Source organism: Oncorhynchus masou, chromosome 31 (genome assembly GCF_036934945.1).
Source record: "Oncorhynchus masou masou isolate Uvic2021 chromosome 31, UVic_Omas_1.1, whole genome shotgun sequence".
NCBI classification, from domain to species: domain Eukaryota; kingdom Metazoa; phylum Chordata; class Actinopteri; order Salmoniformes; family Salmonidae; genus Oncorhynchus; species Oncorhynchus masou.
Window position 1 is genome coordinate 27,178,749 of NC_088242.1, and position 20,206 is coordinate 27,198,954.

The following is a 20,206-nucleotide window of genomic DNA, read 5'->3' on the forward strand; positions in this document are numbered from 1 at the left end:
CTGCGTGAATCAGGCCTTCATGGTCGAATTGCTGCAAAGATACCGCTAACGTCCCACCTGTAACGTCCCACCTGACCAACATCCAGTGAAAGTGCAGGGCGCCAAATTCAAACAAATCTCATAATTAAAATTCCTCAAACATGCATGTATTATACACCATTTTAAAGAAACTTGTTAATCCCACCACATTGTCCGATTTTCAAAAAGGCTTTACGACAAAAGCATACCATGCGATTATGTTAGGTCAGTACATAGTCACAAAAAAACACAGCCATTTTTCCAGCCAAAGAGAGGAGTCACAAAAAGCAGAAATGGAGAGGAAAATTAATCACTAACCTTTGATCTTCATCAGATGGCACTCGTAGGACTTCATGTTACACATTCCCTAACTGTTTGTTCGATAAGGGAATATTTATATCCAAAAATCTGTTTACTTTGGCGTGTTATGTTTTGCCTCCAAAACATCTAGTGAAAGTGCAGAGAGCCACGTCAATTTACAGAAATACTCATCATAAATGTTGATGAAAATACAACTGTTATGCATGGAATTAAAGATATACTTCTCCGTAATGCAACCGCTGTGTCCGATTTTCAAAAAGATCTTTACAGAAAAAGCACACCATGGAATAATCTGAGTACAGCGCTCAGAGACCAAAACAAGCAATACAGATACCCGCCATGTTATGGAGTCAACAAAAGTCAGAAGTATCATTAGAAATATTCACTTACCTTTGATGATCTTCATCAGAATGCACTCCCAGGAATCCCAGTTCCACAATAAATGATAGTTCTGTTCGATTAAATTCCTAAATTTATGTCCAAATATCTCCTTTTTGTTCGCATTTAGTACTGTAGTCCAAATGCGCAGGCACTAAGTCCAGACAAAGTCAAAAAAGTTATATTTCAGTTCGTAGAAATATGTCAAACGATGTACATAATCAATCTTCAGGATGTTTTTATCATAAATCTTCAATAATGTTTCAACTGGATAATTCCTTTGTCTTTAGGAACAGAGCTAACGTTCACGGACTGAGCACATGGCCTTCTGGCAGACCCATGACTCAATCAGCTTCTCATTCTCCCCCACTTCACAGTAGAAGCCTGAAACAAGGTTCCAAAGACTGTTGACATCTAGTGGAAGCCTTAGGAAGTGCAATATGACCCCACAGACACTATATATTGGATAGGCTAAGACACAAACCTCAGATTTCCCACTTCCTGGTTGGATTTTTTTTCCTCCAGGTTTTCACCTGCCATATGAGTTCTGTTATACTCAGACCTCATTCAAACATTTTTAGAAACTTCAGTGTTTTCTATCCAATACTACTAATAATATGCATATATTAGCTTCTGGGCCTGAGTAGCAGGAAGTTTACTCTGGGCACGCTTTTCATCTGAATGTGAAACTCCTACCCCAAAAGGACACCAATAATAAGAAGAGACTTGCTTGGGCCAAGAAACACGAGCAATGGACATGGTGGAAACTGGTGGAAATCTGTCCTTTGGTCAGATGAGTCCAAATCAGAGATTTTTGATTCTAACCTGCGTGTCTGATACGCAGAGTAGGTGAACAGATCTCCACATGTGTGGTTCCCACCGTGAAGCATGGAGGAGGTGGTTTGATGGAGTGGGGGTTCTTTGCTAGTGACACTGTCTGTGATTTATTTAGAATTCAATGCACACTTAACCAGCATGGCTACCACAGCATTCTGCAGTGATACGCCATCCCATCTGGTTTGCGCTTAGTGGGACTATCATTTTGTTTTTCAACAGGACAATAACCCAACATACCTCCAGGGTGTGAAGGGCTATTTGACCAAGCAGGAGAGTGATGGAGTACTGCATCAGATGACCTGGCCTCCACAATCACCCGACCTCAACCCAATTGAGATGGTTTGGGATGAGTTGGACCTCAGAGTGAAGGAAAAGCAGCCAACAAGTGCGTAGCATATGTGGTAACTCCTTCAAGACTGTTGGAAAATCATTCCAGGTGAAGCTGGTTGAGAGAATGCCAAGAGTGTGCAAAGCTGTCATCAAGTCAAAGGGTGGCTACTTGAAGAATCTCAAATATAAAATCTATTTGAATGTTTACTTTTTTTGGTTACTACATTATTCTGTCTTCACTATTATTCCACAATGTCAAAAATAGTAAATATAAATAAAAACCCTTGAATGAGTAGGTGTCAACCTTTTACTGGTGCTGTACGTTTAAATGTGATTTTCTTGCAGTTTCACATGTATAGTTACAGGAATAAGAGTTTAGAGTGAGACCATAACGCCTAGCAACAACAAAACATATACGTGTAATTTTTTTGTTATGCCTAGTAGTTGGGTCTGTTTGCTTTAGTCAACTTCTCTATCATTTATAGCCATGCTAAACCTTCCAGAAAAATGAAAAAGATCATCAGCAGCTTTTTTTTAATAGTTCATAGAATATTTTCTTACAATTATATAATACATTGGGTTCCGTCAAAGCATTAACAATAATGAAATCATTCATCAGTACACTTCAAGCTTTGTGTGTGTGTGTGTAAACTAGACATCACATTTCTTGTTTCCTCTACTCCTTGCTTCTCCTTTAAAGTGCGTTGGAGCCCAATATGCTTTGAGCGGGAGGTGAGGAATGGATGAAACGAGGAGAAACTCTATTGCGTATCCTTCATTTCTCATGTCCTCTCGCCGCCTCAATTAAAAGGGGGGGGGGGGGGAGAGACCTCTGACCTTCTCATGCAATGGGTTTTGAGGAGACGACGAGGATGCAACAAATTGTATTTTACCTTTATTTATCTTGGTAAGTTAAGAACAAATTCTCATGTTCAATCAGAAATGCAATCCCAAGGACATAGGAAGCAAGTATTTGACAGCAAATTTCTGACACGGGATGGGCATTTCACTGAAGGCGGCACTGGGGGAAAAACTGCATTTCTTTATGGCAACTGTGTAACAATGCCTAATTTATCAACCATTACAGATAACCTATCCTAATTGCTAAATTGCCTCGATAATCAATTTAACTAGGCAAGTCAGTTAAGAACAAATTCTTATTTACAATGATGTCCTAGGAACAGTGGGTTCAGGGGCAGAACGACAGATTTTTACCTTATCGGCTCGGGGATTCGATCCGCAACCTGCTGCCCCCAGTATATATTCAGTCAAATATATTGAAACTTATTAGCTGGCTTATATTATATAAGCTTTAAAAAAGTAACCTTAGCAGTGTGGGGCTTGCTTGCCTGTGGTTGTGCAATGGCGTAGCCTTGTGGTGTTAATTTAGCAGACAATTATTTCCTGACCCTTATCACAGTCCAGACACCTTTTTTTATAGTAAAAAAAACAACAACCCCAGGACATAATAAATGAAATAGGACATAGTAGTGCGAAGTGATTTGCATCTCATCTGGGACAGTTATTCTTAGTGATTATTTGAAACGTGGCTCAATTTAGCAAGTTGAAAAACACTTTTCAGGGTTACAAACCCAAATCTGTCTTTTTGATATACAGACTTAATTGAAGGAACCTGAGTAATAAACTTTCTGTATGGATTAGCAATTCAGCATTGAACACTGCATGGGGATATCTGTTTGGCGAGTCGGCCTAAGCTTAATGATTCTGATAAATACTTTGTTTTACAAAGACATGTTATTGTATATTTTCAGTGGAACCTGTATGTTTAGGGGGGTAATAGCCTAGGCTAACCAATTCTAAATACCACTAGCAGTTCGCAAAGTAAAGTTGTCACTAACGTTAGTTGCCACAGAGTCATAAACCCTGTCTGATTTTAAACCTAACCCTAACCACACTGTTAACCTTAAGACCGAAAAGCAATACATGTATGAATATTTGTGATCTAGCCAATTTTGACTGGCTGTGGTAAGTAGTGATAACTGCGAAGTAGCTTAAGCGGACAATGACGCAATTATTCCAAAACTACAGCTCATTGTTGCAACACCCACATTTCCCTACTTCAGGCAACCAGTCCATTTAGAATTTGTGATTAAACTGTTGTCATTTGGCAAGGACAATAGCTTGTGTATCCCATCTGTTCTATACGTTTTTATAGGCATTTATTTATTTAGGCGCACACTGTGTGGAGGAAGCAGTCGTAACTCAATTGCATGAGACAGGGAAAAGGGAATTTGGGGAGCAGAAGTGTGATGCTTGGTACATTCATATATTATATTTTTTGTGTGTCCCTCAAATGCCAAAATGGAACACTAGTGTCAAAGCAAGTTAATGTAGACTTAAGGCAATTTCTTACAAATAGTTTTACAGTATTTGAAAAAGATGTTAAACATCGACCGTTCAAGTACTCGATTTCTCAATCCTATGACTGACTGAGCTACCATAATTCCCATGGCCTGTCAAGAAGCAGCCCCTAGTCCCTACTACCCAGAGTATAGACACTTGTTGAGATCTGAGAGGGATTGATGGGTGGTAACATAGTGAGAGCAACCCTCTGATAGGCTTAGTGGAATTTTTGTGATATTGGTTACACCTGTCCAATTCTCTCAGATCTCCACAAGTGTCTATGGGTTGTTTCTGCACCTACAACCCTTCGGAGTGTGGTGGACCTACACCTCCACACTTAAGGCATTCGTTGGATGTTTGATTCTATTGCTATAGACACAGATTTGCACAGGTGTAAGCTGGACACCCACTACACCCTATCAGACTGATGTGTCAGTTCTGAGTAGCTGGAGACCTGTTGTAAATAGATCTTTTTGTTTTTTTATTTTAATTATACATGTTTGCTGTACACACCTTGCTTCGTTCCAGCTAGTTATATGTGCAACCACTGACTAGGGCAAGTCTCTAGTCTAGCAATAGATGCTGGTTTTGGCTATATAGCATTTTGTTCTTAACTGACTTGGATAGTTAAATAAAATATATATTTTTTAAACATTCTTATTTACAATGACGGCCTAGGAACAGTGGGTTAACTGCCTTGTTCAGGGGCAGAACGACAGATTTTTACCTTGTCAGCTCGGGGATTCAATCTAGCAACCTTTCGGTTACTGGCCCAACACTCGAACCACTAGGCTACCTGCCACCCCAAATGTAATAAGATTAACAGTGGATGGATAGGATATCAGTCAGTTAACCATTTACAGTACTAACAGTTCATTAATAAGTCAATACACACTATCTTATGCAGAAAACATACCTTATCAATGCACGGTAAGGCAGTTATTAATTAACAGATCTATAGAAGGGAGCTAGAAGGGTGCCCTTCTACTTTGAAAGGACGATAAGTGTTGGCTATGCGCTTGACCAGGCAATTAACCCCACCCACATTTGAATATTGAAATATTATGTTTTTTGGGTTTATATGCAAAAATGAAAAACAATCCATTTAAAAATGTCCAATTCCTGTTAAACAAAACAAGTTCACATTCTCAATTGCTCTGTATAAACTCGGATAACAAACGATCAAAATGTACACTAATCTTACTTCAAGAATTTTGATTTGTCGTCCACAAAGTAGGCTAATTATCTTGACCACCGTAACAACATAGACGTCAATGTTCTGTCGATCCTCGAGGCCACCATTAATTGCTGCACCTGGCTGTTAAATCACATGCAGTATCACACAAGCTCTTTTTGACTTGACTGTCATTCAGAAAATCCTGATGTTGTGTGATAGTGTCCCCGCGTAACTCAACAGCTAGACATCAAATGCACATCAAATCACTATTATGCGTTATTATTGAAGAACCCCATTAATGGTGGTAGGGATTTTTAAACTTAAAAAAAAATTAATCATAAAATGTACTCTTTTCTGTTTGAAGCATTTTTGCATTCACATACATTGTTTTGGATACGTGTGCCAATAAACTGTTATCACACCGTAACATAGGGAGATATGAAATGTTAAGAGGTATCCATACAAAAAGAGTGACAGAAATATCTAGGCATTTCACAGGATCAAGGTTGAAGTGTAATTCAATGCAATTGTTAAATGCTTAGTATATGATATTACAAACAGCAGTATAGGAAAGTGTTTTGTCACATGATTTATGCCAAATCTGTGAAGACTCCAAGCATGAGAAAGGGTTTAAACAGAGGTTTTGATTCCACTCGTGAATTATATTGAATGTATCTATGTTCCCAGTTTCTTATTGTATTCACATAGGGGAAAATTCATTTATTATTAACTTGGAAACCGCTCCAAACAGTTATCCACTACAAGAAATGCTCATTGGTACTGTATGAGGCTATAAACGAGCAAAGAAACCATGCACCCGGAGGCTGCTTTTCTTGTTGCCAGTGATTTTGATTCCGTGTCACTAAAGCCTTGTTCACATTGACCGTTTTGAAATGACTCATATGTCCAATTTTAGAAACATGGAATCTGATTGTGGTAGGTGGTTTAAAGTCGATACAAGTCTGTTTCCTAGCCATGTGACTTGTCTGAATGGTCAAATGATTTATTTGGCATTTCTTGTTGCTTGCTATCTACTCTGACAATTTAACAAGAACATGTGGTAGCTAACTAGCTTGTTAATTGTTTACAAACAATTTAGTGAATGTGCTAAATGGCTACCTAGCTAGCTAGTTGACTGATGTGGCTAGCCAAAAATGACTAAGCAACTGGGAAATGTCCATAGCAGGTGTTGTCACCTTGGCTTGCTGCATAACTTCTGAGTGATTGGAAACACGAGCACCACCAATCGGCTTACGCCACTGCGCAAACACCCGTCGTTACTATGACAAATATTGTAGCCATGTTAGCAAATGACTGCTGTCTGAACACACATCCGATTTGGTCACTTGTAATTTTCTCTTTTGGACTTTCAGTATTTCAAAACGGATTTGAAAAACAAAACAAAACATTAGGGCCTGCAGTGTGAACAAGGCTTTAGACGTGATGCCCAACTTCTATCAACATGTCTCCTTCGCTACTAGGGGTGATGGCGCCCTAGACCACTATTACTCAACCCACAAGCTAGCATACAAGGCCCTCCCTTGTCCCCTCTTGGGCAAATCAGTTCATGGTTCTATACTCCTGCTTCCTGTTTACAAACCGATGCTTTAACAGGAAGTACCCATGATGCGCTCTGTAGAGAAATGCTCCATCGAAGTGGAGGCTATGCTGAAGGACTGCTTTGTTAGCGCTGACTGGAATATGTTCTGCGAGTCTGCCGATGGCATCGAGCTCATCCACTCCGTTGCCGGCTTCATCAGGAAATGCATCGCCGACGTTGTCCCCACAGTGAAGGTTTGCTGCTTCCCCAATCAAAAGTACATACACCATTTAGACCGACTGCATTCAGCCACGGGCCAATTTCTTGAGTGGATGGTCGGGGGGCCGGAACATAATAGCAAGTCATTTGTGGACTGCAAGAAGCCTAAACAGATATATTATTTGACTGAAACATAATAATTTCAAACCTTGCATACATTTGTATACGATCACGTCTCCATGTGTGGGAATACTGGGGAACAGATTTCCAACATTAAAATCACTTGGAGCTTATTTCCTGTTTTTTACAATCTTATGTCCAACAATAAAAACAAAACTAATTGCTCAACTTGGGAGCCCAAATGAAACCATCGGGCTTGCCAGTTGGGGAACCCTGATTCACACAGAAGTCAGTGTAGACCGATCCAGCTTTGAGGACCAGCTCATGAGCTAAATCATCAGCAGATTTGAATTTGGAATGAAAAATTAATGTGTTTATGCAACATGCAAGTGCATTGACTCGTTCTCTAATGAAACCGAATCGCACCGACTCGTTTCAAACTAAAACGTATCATATATCCCATGTATCCTCAAAGGGAAATATGCATATCCCTAATTGCTACACTAGCGGTTTTCTCTGTATGCTCCTCACGGCTGTTTTTCTTCAGGTATGAACCAGTTCAACCAGATGGGGATGCAGTCTATGGGCCAGAGGTCCACCCCTCCTCTCCCCCTCACACCCATCAACCAGGTCAGTGTGCTCATCAAGGCTTTACATGCACTTAATGGGCATAAGCTTTTCATTTGAAAATAAACCATTATACCCAAATATAAAAGTTTTGAGTCTTCAATAGATCTTGTAGACCTATTCCATTGCAAGAGGAAGCATATGTGTGGCTCAGTCGGTAGAGCATGGCGCTTGCAACGCCAAGCGTCGTGGGTTCGATTCCCGCTGGGACCACCCATATGTAAAAGTAGTGGCCCCAGCCGACTTGTAAGTCGCTTTGGACAAAAGCGTCTGCTAAATGGGATATATTATTTATTATTTATTATTATATGTCATAGCACTAATGTATACATTGATGCCACATACAGCGTAATCCCTAGTATCCAAAGTGTCAAAGGACTAATATAAGTTATATTCTAAACCATGTCTGTTGTCTCCTGCAGATGGGCATGGGGAACCCCAGGATGGGCCAGCCCAACGTGGGCCAGAACCAGTACCTTCCACAGGGACAGTTCCCAGGCTCCAGCCCAGGACCAGGCCTCGGCACGGGGCAGCCCGGCATGGCACAGCCTGGTATGAACCAGCAAGGCAACCAGGGAGGCATGGCACAGGTGAGAGAAGTAGAAGTATGTGTCCTATGTCGATGGACAGATTGGGTACGCAAAAAGTATTGGTGCTTGACCATACGAGGGCTTCAATGCTGTTTGTTTTAATTAGGGTTATAAACTACCCAAAGTTTACTAAAGTTGCTTGAGTTTTGTCATTTTGTAATTGCCCAGTCCAATGGGATTTAACAGTTTAAAAAAAAAAAAATATTTAAAAAAAATTATTTCCACACTCCGTTTGGAATAATACTGTGACATTGTGAAAATTATAATGCACTTTTAGTGTAAGAGCTCGAGAAGAGCTAGTTTTCAGTTTACCTATCCCAGACACTCCTAGCTAAATTCTTGCTTGAGAAATTTTCTTTGCTAAGCTATTTTAATTTATTTGACCATTGTTTTCAATTAAAAATCACATTAAGGTATTTAATTGTTACCCAGAAATAATTTATTAATGAAAGGATGTTATCAACAATGACATACTTTCCAATGAACTCTGCAACTCTTCCAACTGTTAACTTTTTTTCACAACTGCCACCAATTTGGTTTCAAAACATTTACAAAACATATTGACAGGGTCAAATGTGTGTAAACATTATAAAGGATATTTCATGCTGAAATCCTCATTTCGTAACACCAACTGTATTTGATGGGTTCTATATAGGATATTTTACAGCTTTGTCATTTTATTTATATTATCGTCTTAATTTATGATTTTATATATTTTACGTTATGAAAATAATTATGGAAAGTTTCAAATTCCTGTAGTTTACTGGTGAACTTCGGAAGTTGCAACCATAGTTTTTAATTGAATCGTATTAACTAAACCAACTAAATGTAATCACTAATACGTTCCCACACATCTGTATATGCACCAGTCAAACCCTCCTGCCTGCACTAGTGTGTCCTCATGTAGAGGTTTATTGGAGGATGTCCCTGTTGAACATGGTTTATGTTAACCTCTGAATAATGTATGAATGCTAAATGCCTCATCTGTTCTCTCCGTTTCCCTCTCTCTCCCTACAGACTCCAATGCCCATTCCTTCCCCTCTCCCCGCCAACAGCCCTCTAGCCGGGCCCGGTTCGGTCGGAGGGGGTAGCGGTGTCCCCTCGGTGGGGCCCATGGGTCCCCAGAGTGTGGGTGGAGGCCCCTCGTCCAACAACCCCCAGCAGCCCAACTCAATAACCCACCTCTCGGCCATGCGCCAGAGCTCGCCTTCCCCCGCCCGCAGCATCACCCCCACACCCCACCAAACACCACCCAGGCTAGCAGGCTCACAGACCCCCCAGCCCCACACCCCTAACCCGCCCCAGCTGCCCCCCCCAGGCCCCCAGCAGCAGCTAGGGCCCGGCAGCCAGGGGCCAGGCTCCAATAAGCCCATGCAGCAGGGAATGGGAGCAGGGGCCACCACGCCATCTCACCCTGGTCACCCCTCCACAACACCCAACCCCCATGGGGCCCAGCTCCCTCACACGCCTCGCACCCCGGTGAGATTAATTGACTTGATTTGATCAAAAAAAAAAAAAACATACTGCTATAATCGTCCATTTTCAACACATGGTATAAATAGGACATTGGTTTACAGAAGTGATCACAACATTGACTCCACCATGATACATACAGCTGCAAAATGGAGCAGTTAATGGTCAATGTAGTAAACAATTATTTAGGAATTTCCTCTGACCTCTCGCCTGACTCTCTCCTTCACTGTAACACCCATGGGGGTTGTTGTTGCATTCTCTTGTAGTATCAATCTTTTTCTAACTTTTAGCTTTTGCTCTCTCGATCCCTCCTCACAGATGTCCCAGAAGGGTGGTTTCCAGTCGCAGGACTGTCAGGCTCTGACCCCAGCGTCAGTCAGCAGTGTGGACACGGCCTCCCAGCAGGCTTCCCAGTCAGACGCCTCGGCCTCCGTGGACCCAAAGGCGGAGGTCAAGCAGCAGCAGGACGAGGAGGACGACTGGGAGGAAGGCTGCTCCAAGGGGGGGAAGCTATCCAACATCAAGACGGAGAACAAACCCATCAAAATGGAGGGGGTGAAGAAAGAGGAGTGTGGAGGCCAAGGGGGCAAAGGTGTTCCCATGGAAACGTTGTCATCGTCGGGGGTTAAGAGTGAAGAAAGGGTGAAGATGGAAGACCGGAAACCGGAGGTGAAGAAGGAGCCGAAAGAGGAGGAGAAGGGATCAGATTCCCCTGGTATTCCGTCTGGTGCCCAGAGCAAGAAGAAGAGTAAGGACTGCTTTATTCTGTTGATGATTCTGTGACGGCATATTTACTATGTGCAAGTTGTACGTCTCTATACAGTATCTGTGGTTATGTTCTTGCGGAGTTATAGTCTGTTTCTGAATCCAACTTCAACCCTAACCTCTCTACCCCTTCCCCTCTTCTCCTCCCACCTATCTCAGTCTTCAAGCCAGAAGAGCTGCGCCAGGCGTTGATGCCTACCCTGGAGTCTCTGTATCGCCAGGACCCAGAGTCTCTGCCCTTCAGACAGCCTGTGGACCCTCATCTACTGGGCATACCTGTATGTACTGTATATTCACACCGTTTTAGTCTGGTTTAAATGTTCTATTAAAAAGATGTGTACTTTTTACACACAAATTTCCCACTTGTCAAATAATAAAGTAAACTTGACTTGACCATACCCCTCTCCAGGACTACTTTGACATAGTGAAGACCCCCATGGACCTGTCCACTATAAAGCGTAAGCTGGACACTGGTCAGTACCAGGAACCCTGGCAGTACGTGGACGACATCTGGGTCATGTTGAACAACGCCTGGCTGTACAACCGCAAGACGTCCCGCGTCTACAAGTACTGCTCCAAGCTGGCCGAGGTGTTCGAGGCTGAGATAGACCCCGTCATGGTCAGCCTGGGCTATTGCTGCGGCAGGAAGGTGAGATGTGTGTGTGTGTCTGGTTGATATTCAGCTGTGTGTGTGTGACATATAGTTCCCAGCTAGATGTGGTTATTGCTTTGCTAGTTTCACATCCAAAACGAGGGGTGGTTAATTTCAGCGTTGGCATAACATCGCCATATTACATTTCAACACTTAATATTGAACTTAAACTTGCAGCTATTTATGACTTTGCTAAGTGGTCCACAGGGATGACCGGAGTGACTCCTTTTTATGAAAATGAGAGAAGTGGTGTGGATGTCAGGGTTAAGCCCCTCAGAAGGACCATAAGGCCGGACAGCTGTTGTCATGTACTATGAGCCTGAAGGGCCATGTGACCCAGGGCTGGCACATTCCTTTGGCCTAACCAAATTGCCTCCATGAAAACGGATTGTTTTTGGCTGGTGAAGAAGCTCTAGATACTGATACAGTGATCGTCTTTGTCCTTTTGTGTCTATTGGTGTGTCATAATCATGAATTGGGCCCAGAGTTTTCCCTGGTTGGATGGTCCGGAACAACTCCTGGCACTACTGAACATTAAGATGCTTTATTGTATGATTTTTAATTCGTACATTCATTGTCCTTCCCCCTTTCTTTGTTAGTACCGTTGTTGTTTTATGTGAATCACTTTGTTACCTGTATTGAAAAGCGCTATACAAATATCTTGGGGATTAAAGAAGTGTTTATTTATCATCTAACTTTCTCTTTTTCCTGCATTTTTTTCCCTCCCTTCAGTTGGAGTTCTCTCCCCAGACATTGTGCTGCTATGGGAAGCAGCTGTGCACTATTCCCCGGGACGCTGCCTACTTCAGCTACCAGAACAGGTAGAGAGGGAGCCGAGTGTGTGTCTCTCTCACACACACACACACACCCATACACACGGTGATAAATGTCATAATGACTGTTGAATTTTGTGTTTTTCTGGGAGTAAATGGTTTGCCACATTTTTCCCCACTTTAATATCCATGTGCTTAACGCAATTACATTTTAAGCCGGTCCTTTTTTACTGCCTTTCTGGACATTTCTTCAAACTTAAATTTCTAACAAAAGCTGTAGGCTGTGATCGGGTACGAATATGTACATTCACAAATATTATTTGTGACACCACTGAAGATGAGAAAGGACCCACTTTAAAATGAGCTCTATAATAGAACAATTGTCTGTGTCGCTGTTCATCTGTTCAGTATCTGCATTGACCCAGGCTTCCCCTCCAGTTGATTCTGTCACTGCTGTATATGTAGCTGTGATGGTTTTGCTCATCTTCTCCTGCCCAAAACGCTAATCTGTGCTTTGCCTTGGCCTTCTGCTCTGTTGTCCTGGATGTTGTCTTGTTCTCTCCTCACCATTCAAATCATTCCTCCATCCAACCCTTTCTGCCCTTTCCCTGTGTCGTCAATGCTTGTGACATCTGCATTGGCTTGCTTTTGTCTGGTCCAATCATGCGCCTCCAAACCCCATCTATCCCTCCTCCTTTCCCTTCCATCCTGAATCATGATTGGCTGTTCTGACGACGACACCTGCCCTGCCTGCTCTGCGCTCCTCCTGTCTCCTGTGTGCCTGCGTGCTTGCTCCCACCCTGTCATGCCTTGATTGGTGGCTGCCTCCGTGCCTTCTCTGTGATTGGCTGTGCTGTTGGGGAACGGTGTAGTTCACCAAAATTTGGGCTTCTTGCTGGCAGGTACCACTTCTGTGAGAAGTGCTTCAACGAAATCCAGGGGGACAACGTGTCCCTGGGAGACGACCCCTCCCAGCCTCCGACGTGAGTAGAACATTACCATCCACTAGCCTTCCCACAACCTTTCTTTTGGTTTAATGTAAACTTTATTCTATACTTTTATCTATAGGCTTTTATTTGACTCCTCATATGCTAAGCTTCTCCCTCATATCAGCTTTAAAGTACCTCCATTTGCTGTTATTGTGAATGTCTTCCTTACATGTCTGTGGTATTCTCTCTCCTACAGTAGATTGGGTTTTATTGTACATCTCTACTGTCGCAGTTATTGTTTGTCCCACCTCTCGTAGACTGTGGTTTTCCTCTATTGGCCTACATCTGTTCTGCAGCACCTCTTCAGTAAATCAAAATTGGGATGAAAACACTGCATATTTGAAAATCAGGCCAAATAAGTCTTAAACTTTATATGAAATGTTGGATGAGAGCCCTGCCAGAGAATCCAATGCTTTCACCTTGATTGTCATTTGGAGTTTATGAAGCTGTGTTTTATTGGTTGGTTAGACTGGTTCATTTATGAAGCTGTATTTTATTGGTTGGTTAGACTGTGGTTCATCCACCTTACCCTTTCAATGTATTTGTTTTTCATGAGGCATTTTAACCTGGGGTGGCCTGGTTGCTATTGTTGCGGTATGTGTGTTTACATTTCTTCTTTCTAATTTCAGTTCCATCGGTAAAGATCAGTTTGAGAAGAAGAAGAATGACACACTGGATCCTGAATTGTAAGTCCACCGTTGGAAGTGTATCTTGTTGACTAATTACATTTAGTTGTGACGGCGTAAGCAGTCTGATTTTATTTCTCTCCTCTCGTTCCTCTCTGCAGACTTGTGGAATGTATGGACTGCGGACGTAAGATGCACCAGATCTGTGTCCTGCACAACGACACTATCTGGCCGTTAGGGTAAGTCTGTCTGCATGCCTTGTTCCCTGTAACCAGAAGAGAGGAAGCAGTTAGTCTTATTAGAAGGTTCTGGCATCTCTACTGACGCTAATGAACTCTTTCACCCACCAGTTTTAATTGTGATGGCTGCTTAAAGAAGTTGAATAAGACGCGGAGAGAGAACAAGTATGCTGCCAAAAGTAAGTACCCATGTCTTTTTTTTATTTTTTAGCCCTAAATATTACCCGTCTCCATTTGAGGTAGTTCCTCCCTCCTTTACCTAGCTTATTTGTAATGAAGCTTATCTCCCTCTCTCCAGGGTTGCCCCACACTAAGCTGGGCTGTTATTTGGAGACTAGAGTGAATGACTACCTGAAGCGTCAGAGCCACCCTGAGTCGGGTGACGTCACCATCCGAGTGGTCCACGTCTCAGACAAGGTGGTGGAGGTCAAACCAGGCATGAAGTCCAGGTAAGAGACAGGCACCACTGGGGGAATAGTGAGCGTGTTTCCCTGAAGTAGAACAGGAGAAAGGGATAAGAGGCAGAACGAGTGGGGTTAATGTAGTAATTTGTTGAATCCCAAATCAACCCCTTGCCGCTACCCCTAGGCACTGTAAATCTGAGAGGATTGGATCACCTTTTTTTAATCTCATAATTTGAGAGGGGTTTTTTTCCGTTTCAGAATTGCAAGGTAGAAAGAGTTTGAGACCAGAGCATGGTAGATGGAGAAGTAGTAACTTTGAATGATGAAAGATGGTGAATATATAAATATATTGGTATGCAGGGTTTGGGAGTAACTGATTACATTTAATCTGATTACCAAAACTAACTGTAGTTAGTTACGTTACCAATCAAAAATGTTGTAGTCACTTTGGATACTTTTGGAAAAACTAGATTTCTACTTCTTGGATTAATTTTAAATTCAGAAAGGATGTTTGTGGAAACAAATACGTTATGTCACCTTTGAGAAAACAATGACATTCAATTTAGCATTGGAAAAAAGGTGCAAATTTAAATGTCCAGTGCAGTCAAAAATGTGATTTTCATGTGTTTAATATTTCCACACTATGAGATTTGAATAATACGGTCAAATTGTAAAATTATTAATAGCCTTTTTGTATAAGAGTTGTTTTGAAAAGAGCCTGAAATGTCAGCCTTTTGTGGTGGGATGGCGGTTTGGCCTGCCTGGTGACATCACCAGGTGGTAAATTGGTTAATAGAGCAATAAGAAAGAGTTCCAAACCTCTCTGCCAATATCTAGTTTTCAGTTTTCCCCTCCCAACTCGGACCACTCCGACAGTCCTAGCTAAATTCTTGCTTGAGTAATTGCTCTTTCTAAGAAGTACATTTTGGTACTTAATTGTTACCTAGAAATGATTTAATATTGAGAACACTTGCATTGGACTTAAGTTTGTTTCACCTGAGCAAGTCTGACCACAAGTCAGAGACCACTCTGACACACCAAATGCGTTTGATGGATCCTTTTTGTCTTCTAATGCCTCTTAAGGGGAAAGTAATTGAAAAGTAAGTGAAAGTAATCAATTACATTACTGAGTTTGGGTAACCCAAAAGTTACGTTACTGATAATTATGCATAGGTACTGTATCTAGGAACTAACGGATTACATTTAGAAAGTAAGCTACCAAACCTGTTAGTATGCATGCATGCTGTCATTCTAGCATCAGACGTCTCTTGTCTCTCTCCAGGTTTGTGGACACTGGGGAGATGTGTGAGTCATTCCCATACAGAACGAAAGCCCTGTTTGCATTTGAGGACATCGATGGAGCTGATGTCTGCTTCTTCGGCATGCATGTACAGGAGTACGGCTCGGATTGCCCTCCTCCCAATCAGAGGTGATAGTTATTGGAAGGGTACATTTTCTCAACTCCGTGGGGAGCAGTTTTATGTTAATGTTAAGGACTGGACCTCATCCTTGCTCTCACCTGCCCTCTCTCCCCAGACGCGTGTACATCTCGTACCTGGACAGTGTTCACTTCTTCCAGCCTCGTTCTCTGAGGACGGGCGTCTACCATGAGATTCTCATTGGCTATCTGGAGTATGTCAAGAAGCTGGGGTACACAACGGGTCACATCTGGGCGTGCCCACCTAGTGAAGGGGACGACTACATCTTCCACTGTCACCCTATGGACCAGAAGATCCCCAAGCCCAAGAGGCTTCAGGAATGGTATAGGAAGATGCTGGACAAGGCTGTGGCAGAACGTATTGTGCATGACTTCAAGGTAAAGAGGCTTGAGGGGTCCTTGCGGGGTCAAAGTTAGAATTGTATTAAATTGTCTTCTTCGGCAAGTAGGGGGTTGAGCACACAAGGACAGTCATGGATTGGCCTCTGAGAAGCACCATTTTATCACCGTTCATGTTGTGACAACTTGAAGTGGTGTTACTCATTTGTTACATAAAGCAGGACGAGTGGAGTGTTAAATCTGGGTTTAAAATATTTCTGTTCCTCGCTCAGGACATCTTCAAGCAGGCCACGGAGGACCGTCTGACAAGTGCCAAGGAGCTGCCGTACTTTGAGGGGGACTTCTGGCCCAACGTGCTGGAGGAGAGCATCAAGGAGCTGGAGCAGGAGGAGGAGGAGAGGAAGAGAGAGGAAAACAGCACTTCCAACGAGAGCATAGATGTAAGTGGGATGGACATTTACCACAAGGTACATTGCAGTGTGTTCATATGGATCTTTGGGTTTGTTTTGATGTGATTTCATTTGATCTCTTTCAATCAGTGTGATAATGTGATTCTGTTTTTATGTTTCACTTAATACAAAATGTTGAATAGATTTTTGTATGAATTGCATTTCTACATTGGTTGTAAAAAAAAAAAAAATGGTTACTACTGTGGTGTGTGTAATTCACCTCCAGGCCACGAAGGGCGACAGCAAGAACGCCAAGAAGAAGAACACCAAGAAGACTTCTAAGAATAAGAGCAGCATGAGCCGAGCCAATAAGAAGAAGCCAGGCTTGCCCAACGTGTCCAATGACCTCTCTCAGAAACTCTACGCCAGCATGGAGAAGCACAAAGAGGTAGGAGGGAGTGACTGTTGCGTGTTTTTATTGTATTTCTGAACATAAGTTGCGAACATTATGTAGTAAATCAGCCTCGCTTGGAGTAAATTGGTGAGAATCAGGTTTAAGATCTGAACGAGTCACTTTCACAACCTAAACACTTTCCACGAAGACCGTTGTAGTGGCGATTTCCTATAAAAAGCTAATGGCACAGGAGAGAGCTGAAATTGTTTTCCAAACATTAACTCTTTTCGGGTGAAGTTCCCATTTATTGAGCATACAAAAGATAAATGGTTTAGTTCAAATACAAATATTTGCATAGAAAAGGCGTAGAGGTGAAATCTATGAGCATGTTCTGTGGTATGGTAAGACCTGTATGCCCTCTCTCACCTGTGCTAACCTTTCATGTGCTATCTATATACAGTTGAAGTCGGACGTTGACATACACTTAGGTTGGAGTCATTAAAACTCATTTTTCAACCACTCCACAAATTTCTTGTTAATAAACTATAGTTTTGGCAAGTCGATTAGGACATCTTCTTTGTGCATGACACAAGTAATTTTTTGTTTACAGACAGATTATTTCACTTATAATTCACTGTATCACAATTCCAGTGGGTCAGAAGTTTACATACGCTAAGTTGACTGTGCCTTGAAACAGCTTGGAAAATTCTAGAAAATTGTCATGGCTTTAGAAGCTTCTAATTGACATAATTTGAGTCAATTGGGGGTGTACCTGTGGATGTATTTAATGGACTACCTTCAAACTCAGTGCCTCTTTGCTTGACATCATAGGAAAATCAGAAGAAATCAGCCCAGAAAAAAAAATTGTAGACCTTCACAAGTCTGGTTCATCCTTGGGAGCAATTTCCAAACGCCATGTTCATCTGTACAAACAATAGTACGCAAGTATAAACACTATGGGACCATGTAGCCGTCATACCGCTCAGGAAGGAGACGTGTTCTGTCTCCTAGAGATTAATGTACTTTGTAGCGAGAAGTGCAAATCAATCCCAGAACCTCAGCAAAGGACCTTTGAAGATGCTGGAAGAAACGGGTACAAAAGTATCTATATCCACAGTAAAACAAGGCCTATTTCAACATAACCTGAAAGGCCGTTCAGCAAGGAAGAAGCCACTGCTCCAAAACTGCCATAAAGTCAGACTGGTTTGCAACTGCACATGGGGACAAAGATTGTACTTTTTGGAGAAATGTCCTCTGGTCTGATTAAACAAAAATAGAACTGTTTGGCCATAATGACCATCATTATGTTTGGAGGAAAAAGGGGGAGGCTTGCAAGCCGAAGAACACCATCCCAACCGTGAAGCACGGGTTGGCAGCATGATGTGGTCGGGGTGCTTTGCTGCAGGAGGGACTGGTGCACTTCACAAAATAAATGGCGTCATGAGGCAGGAAAATGATGTTGCTTCAAAATATCCCATCTCAAGACATCAGTCAGGAAGTTGAAGCTTGGTCGCAAATGGGTCTTCCAAATGGACAATGACCCCAAGCATACTTCCAAAGTGGTGGCAAAATGGCTTAAGGACAACAAAGTCAAGGTATTGGAGTGGCCATCACAAAGCCCTGACCTCAGTCCTATAGAAAAGTTCTGGGCAGAACTGAAAAAGCGTGTGCGAGCAAGTGTGCGACTCCGTTACACCAGCTCTGTCAGGAGGAACGGGCCAAAATTCACCCAACTTATTGTGGGAAGCCTGTAAACTTCTGACCCACTGGGAATGTGATGAAAGAAATAAAAGATGAAAGAAATCATTCTCTCTACTATTATTCTGAAATTTCACATTCTTAAAATAAAGTGGTGACCCTTACTGACCTAAGACGAGGCAATTTTACTAGGATTAAATGTCAGGAATTATGAAAAACTGAGTTTAAATGTATTTGGCTAAGGTGTATGTAAACTTCTGACTTCAACTGTACATGTGACCCAAGACCCCAACATATAGTGCCCTCTATTGTACAATCAAGTTAAAATGACCCTTGACAAACAACATAAAATAAAAACCGGTCTAAATGTCTTCTCCATTAACTCTGTTCTGCTCTCTCCTCGCCAGGTATTCTTTGTGATCCGTCTGATAGCGGCGCCTATGTCCAACACGCTGGGCCCCATCACGGACCCCGACGGCCTAATGGCCTGCGACCTGATGGACGGGCGCGACGCCTTTCTCACCCTGGCCCGCGACAAACACCTGGAGTTCAGCTCGCTGCGCAGGTCCAAGTGGAGCTCCATGTGCATGCTGGTGGAGCTCCACAACCAGAGCCAGGACCGCTTCGTTTACACCTGCAATGAGTGCAAGGGCCACGTGGAGACACGCTACCACTGCACCGTCTGCGAGGTGAGGGTTAGGGTTCAGGTTAGAGGGGTGGAGGAAGAGGAGAGGAAGGGTAGAGCTGGGACAATAAACAGAAAATTAAACACCAACATTGCCTTCCTCTTACGACACAATTTTGTTTGTCTGTGGCACGAGGCTAATATGGTTTTGAGACGATGCACCTGTGGAGCGTAGCATGCCATTCACATTGAATACATCAAGTAGCCTAGGCATACAGATGGAAAGTTATTTTTTATTTTTTTTGGTAGGACATGAAAGTAATCGAGCTAATGTATTTTGAGTTCCCACCTCCTCAGGTGGGGTAGTATGTAGCTTACAGGGAAAGCAAACTGGCCTCACTGTGTGCGGGAGAGTTGCATAGTAACGAGTACGTTATTCAATTATTGCATCCAAACTGCTCGCTTTCGTCAACGAGCAAATGCGTTGCCGAACGCTAAAAGAGGACTATTTGAGACATTTTGACACACTGCAAGTCCTGCCTCTCCCATCTACTCATTGCAGGGCTGCCCGCTGGCCCTGGGAGGTTTTGTTATCCCTCTGGGCCATTCATTCATCCACGTCAGTGAAAACCATTCACTGGGCCCGTGAAAACAATGTTGTAATAATGCTATTTTCAATCTAGGCTATGTAATTGATGGGGGGGTAAAAGATGAATTCCCAAAGCTGTCAGTTCGTTATGTAGATAAATTATTACACTCGCCATACACAGTTTAGTTTGAGCAAAATATCAACTGTCAGGCAGCAAGAGCGCGCAGCTCACAACTGGTTGTAGCGTGGAGCAGCTCACAGAAGAGACTGCGTTAGGTAGGAAAGACGTTTA

At 42.5% G+C, this 20,206-nt stretch overlaps 1 protein-coding gene across 1 annotated transcript in view; it reads left to right on the forward strand.

Annotated features, from left to right (window-relative positions):
- Positions 1-20,206, forward strand: part of LOC135523712 (histone acetyltransferase p300-like) — a 57,352-nt gene that overhangs the window by 31,320 nt on the left and 5,826 nt on the right. The window contains 17 exon segments of the mRNA XM_064950553.1: positions 7,852-7,934; positions 8,354-8,521; positions 9,539-10,000; positions 10,313-10,742; positions 10,919-11,037; positions 11,169-11,408; positions 12,144-12,232; positions 13,087-13,167; positions 13,803-13,859; positions 13,961-14,038; positions 14,150-14,217; positions 14,337-14,487; positions 15,725-15,871; positions 15,979-16,258; positions 16,492-16,686; positions 16,895-17,056; positions 19,108-19,389. Of these exon segments, the coding sequence (XP_064806625.1) occupies positions 7,852-7,934; positions 8,354-8,521; positions 9,539-10,000; positions 10,313-10,742; positions 10,919-11,037; positions 11,169-11,408; positions 12,144-12,232; positions 13,087-13,167; positions 13,803-13,859; positions 13,961-14,038; positions 14,150-14,217; positions 14,337-14,487; positions 15,725-15,871; positions 15,979-16,258; positions 16,492-16,686; positions 16,895-17,056; positions 19,108-19,389 (3,092 nt within the window).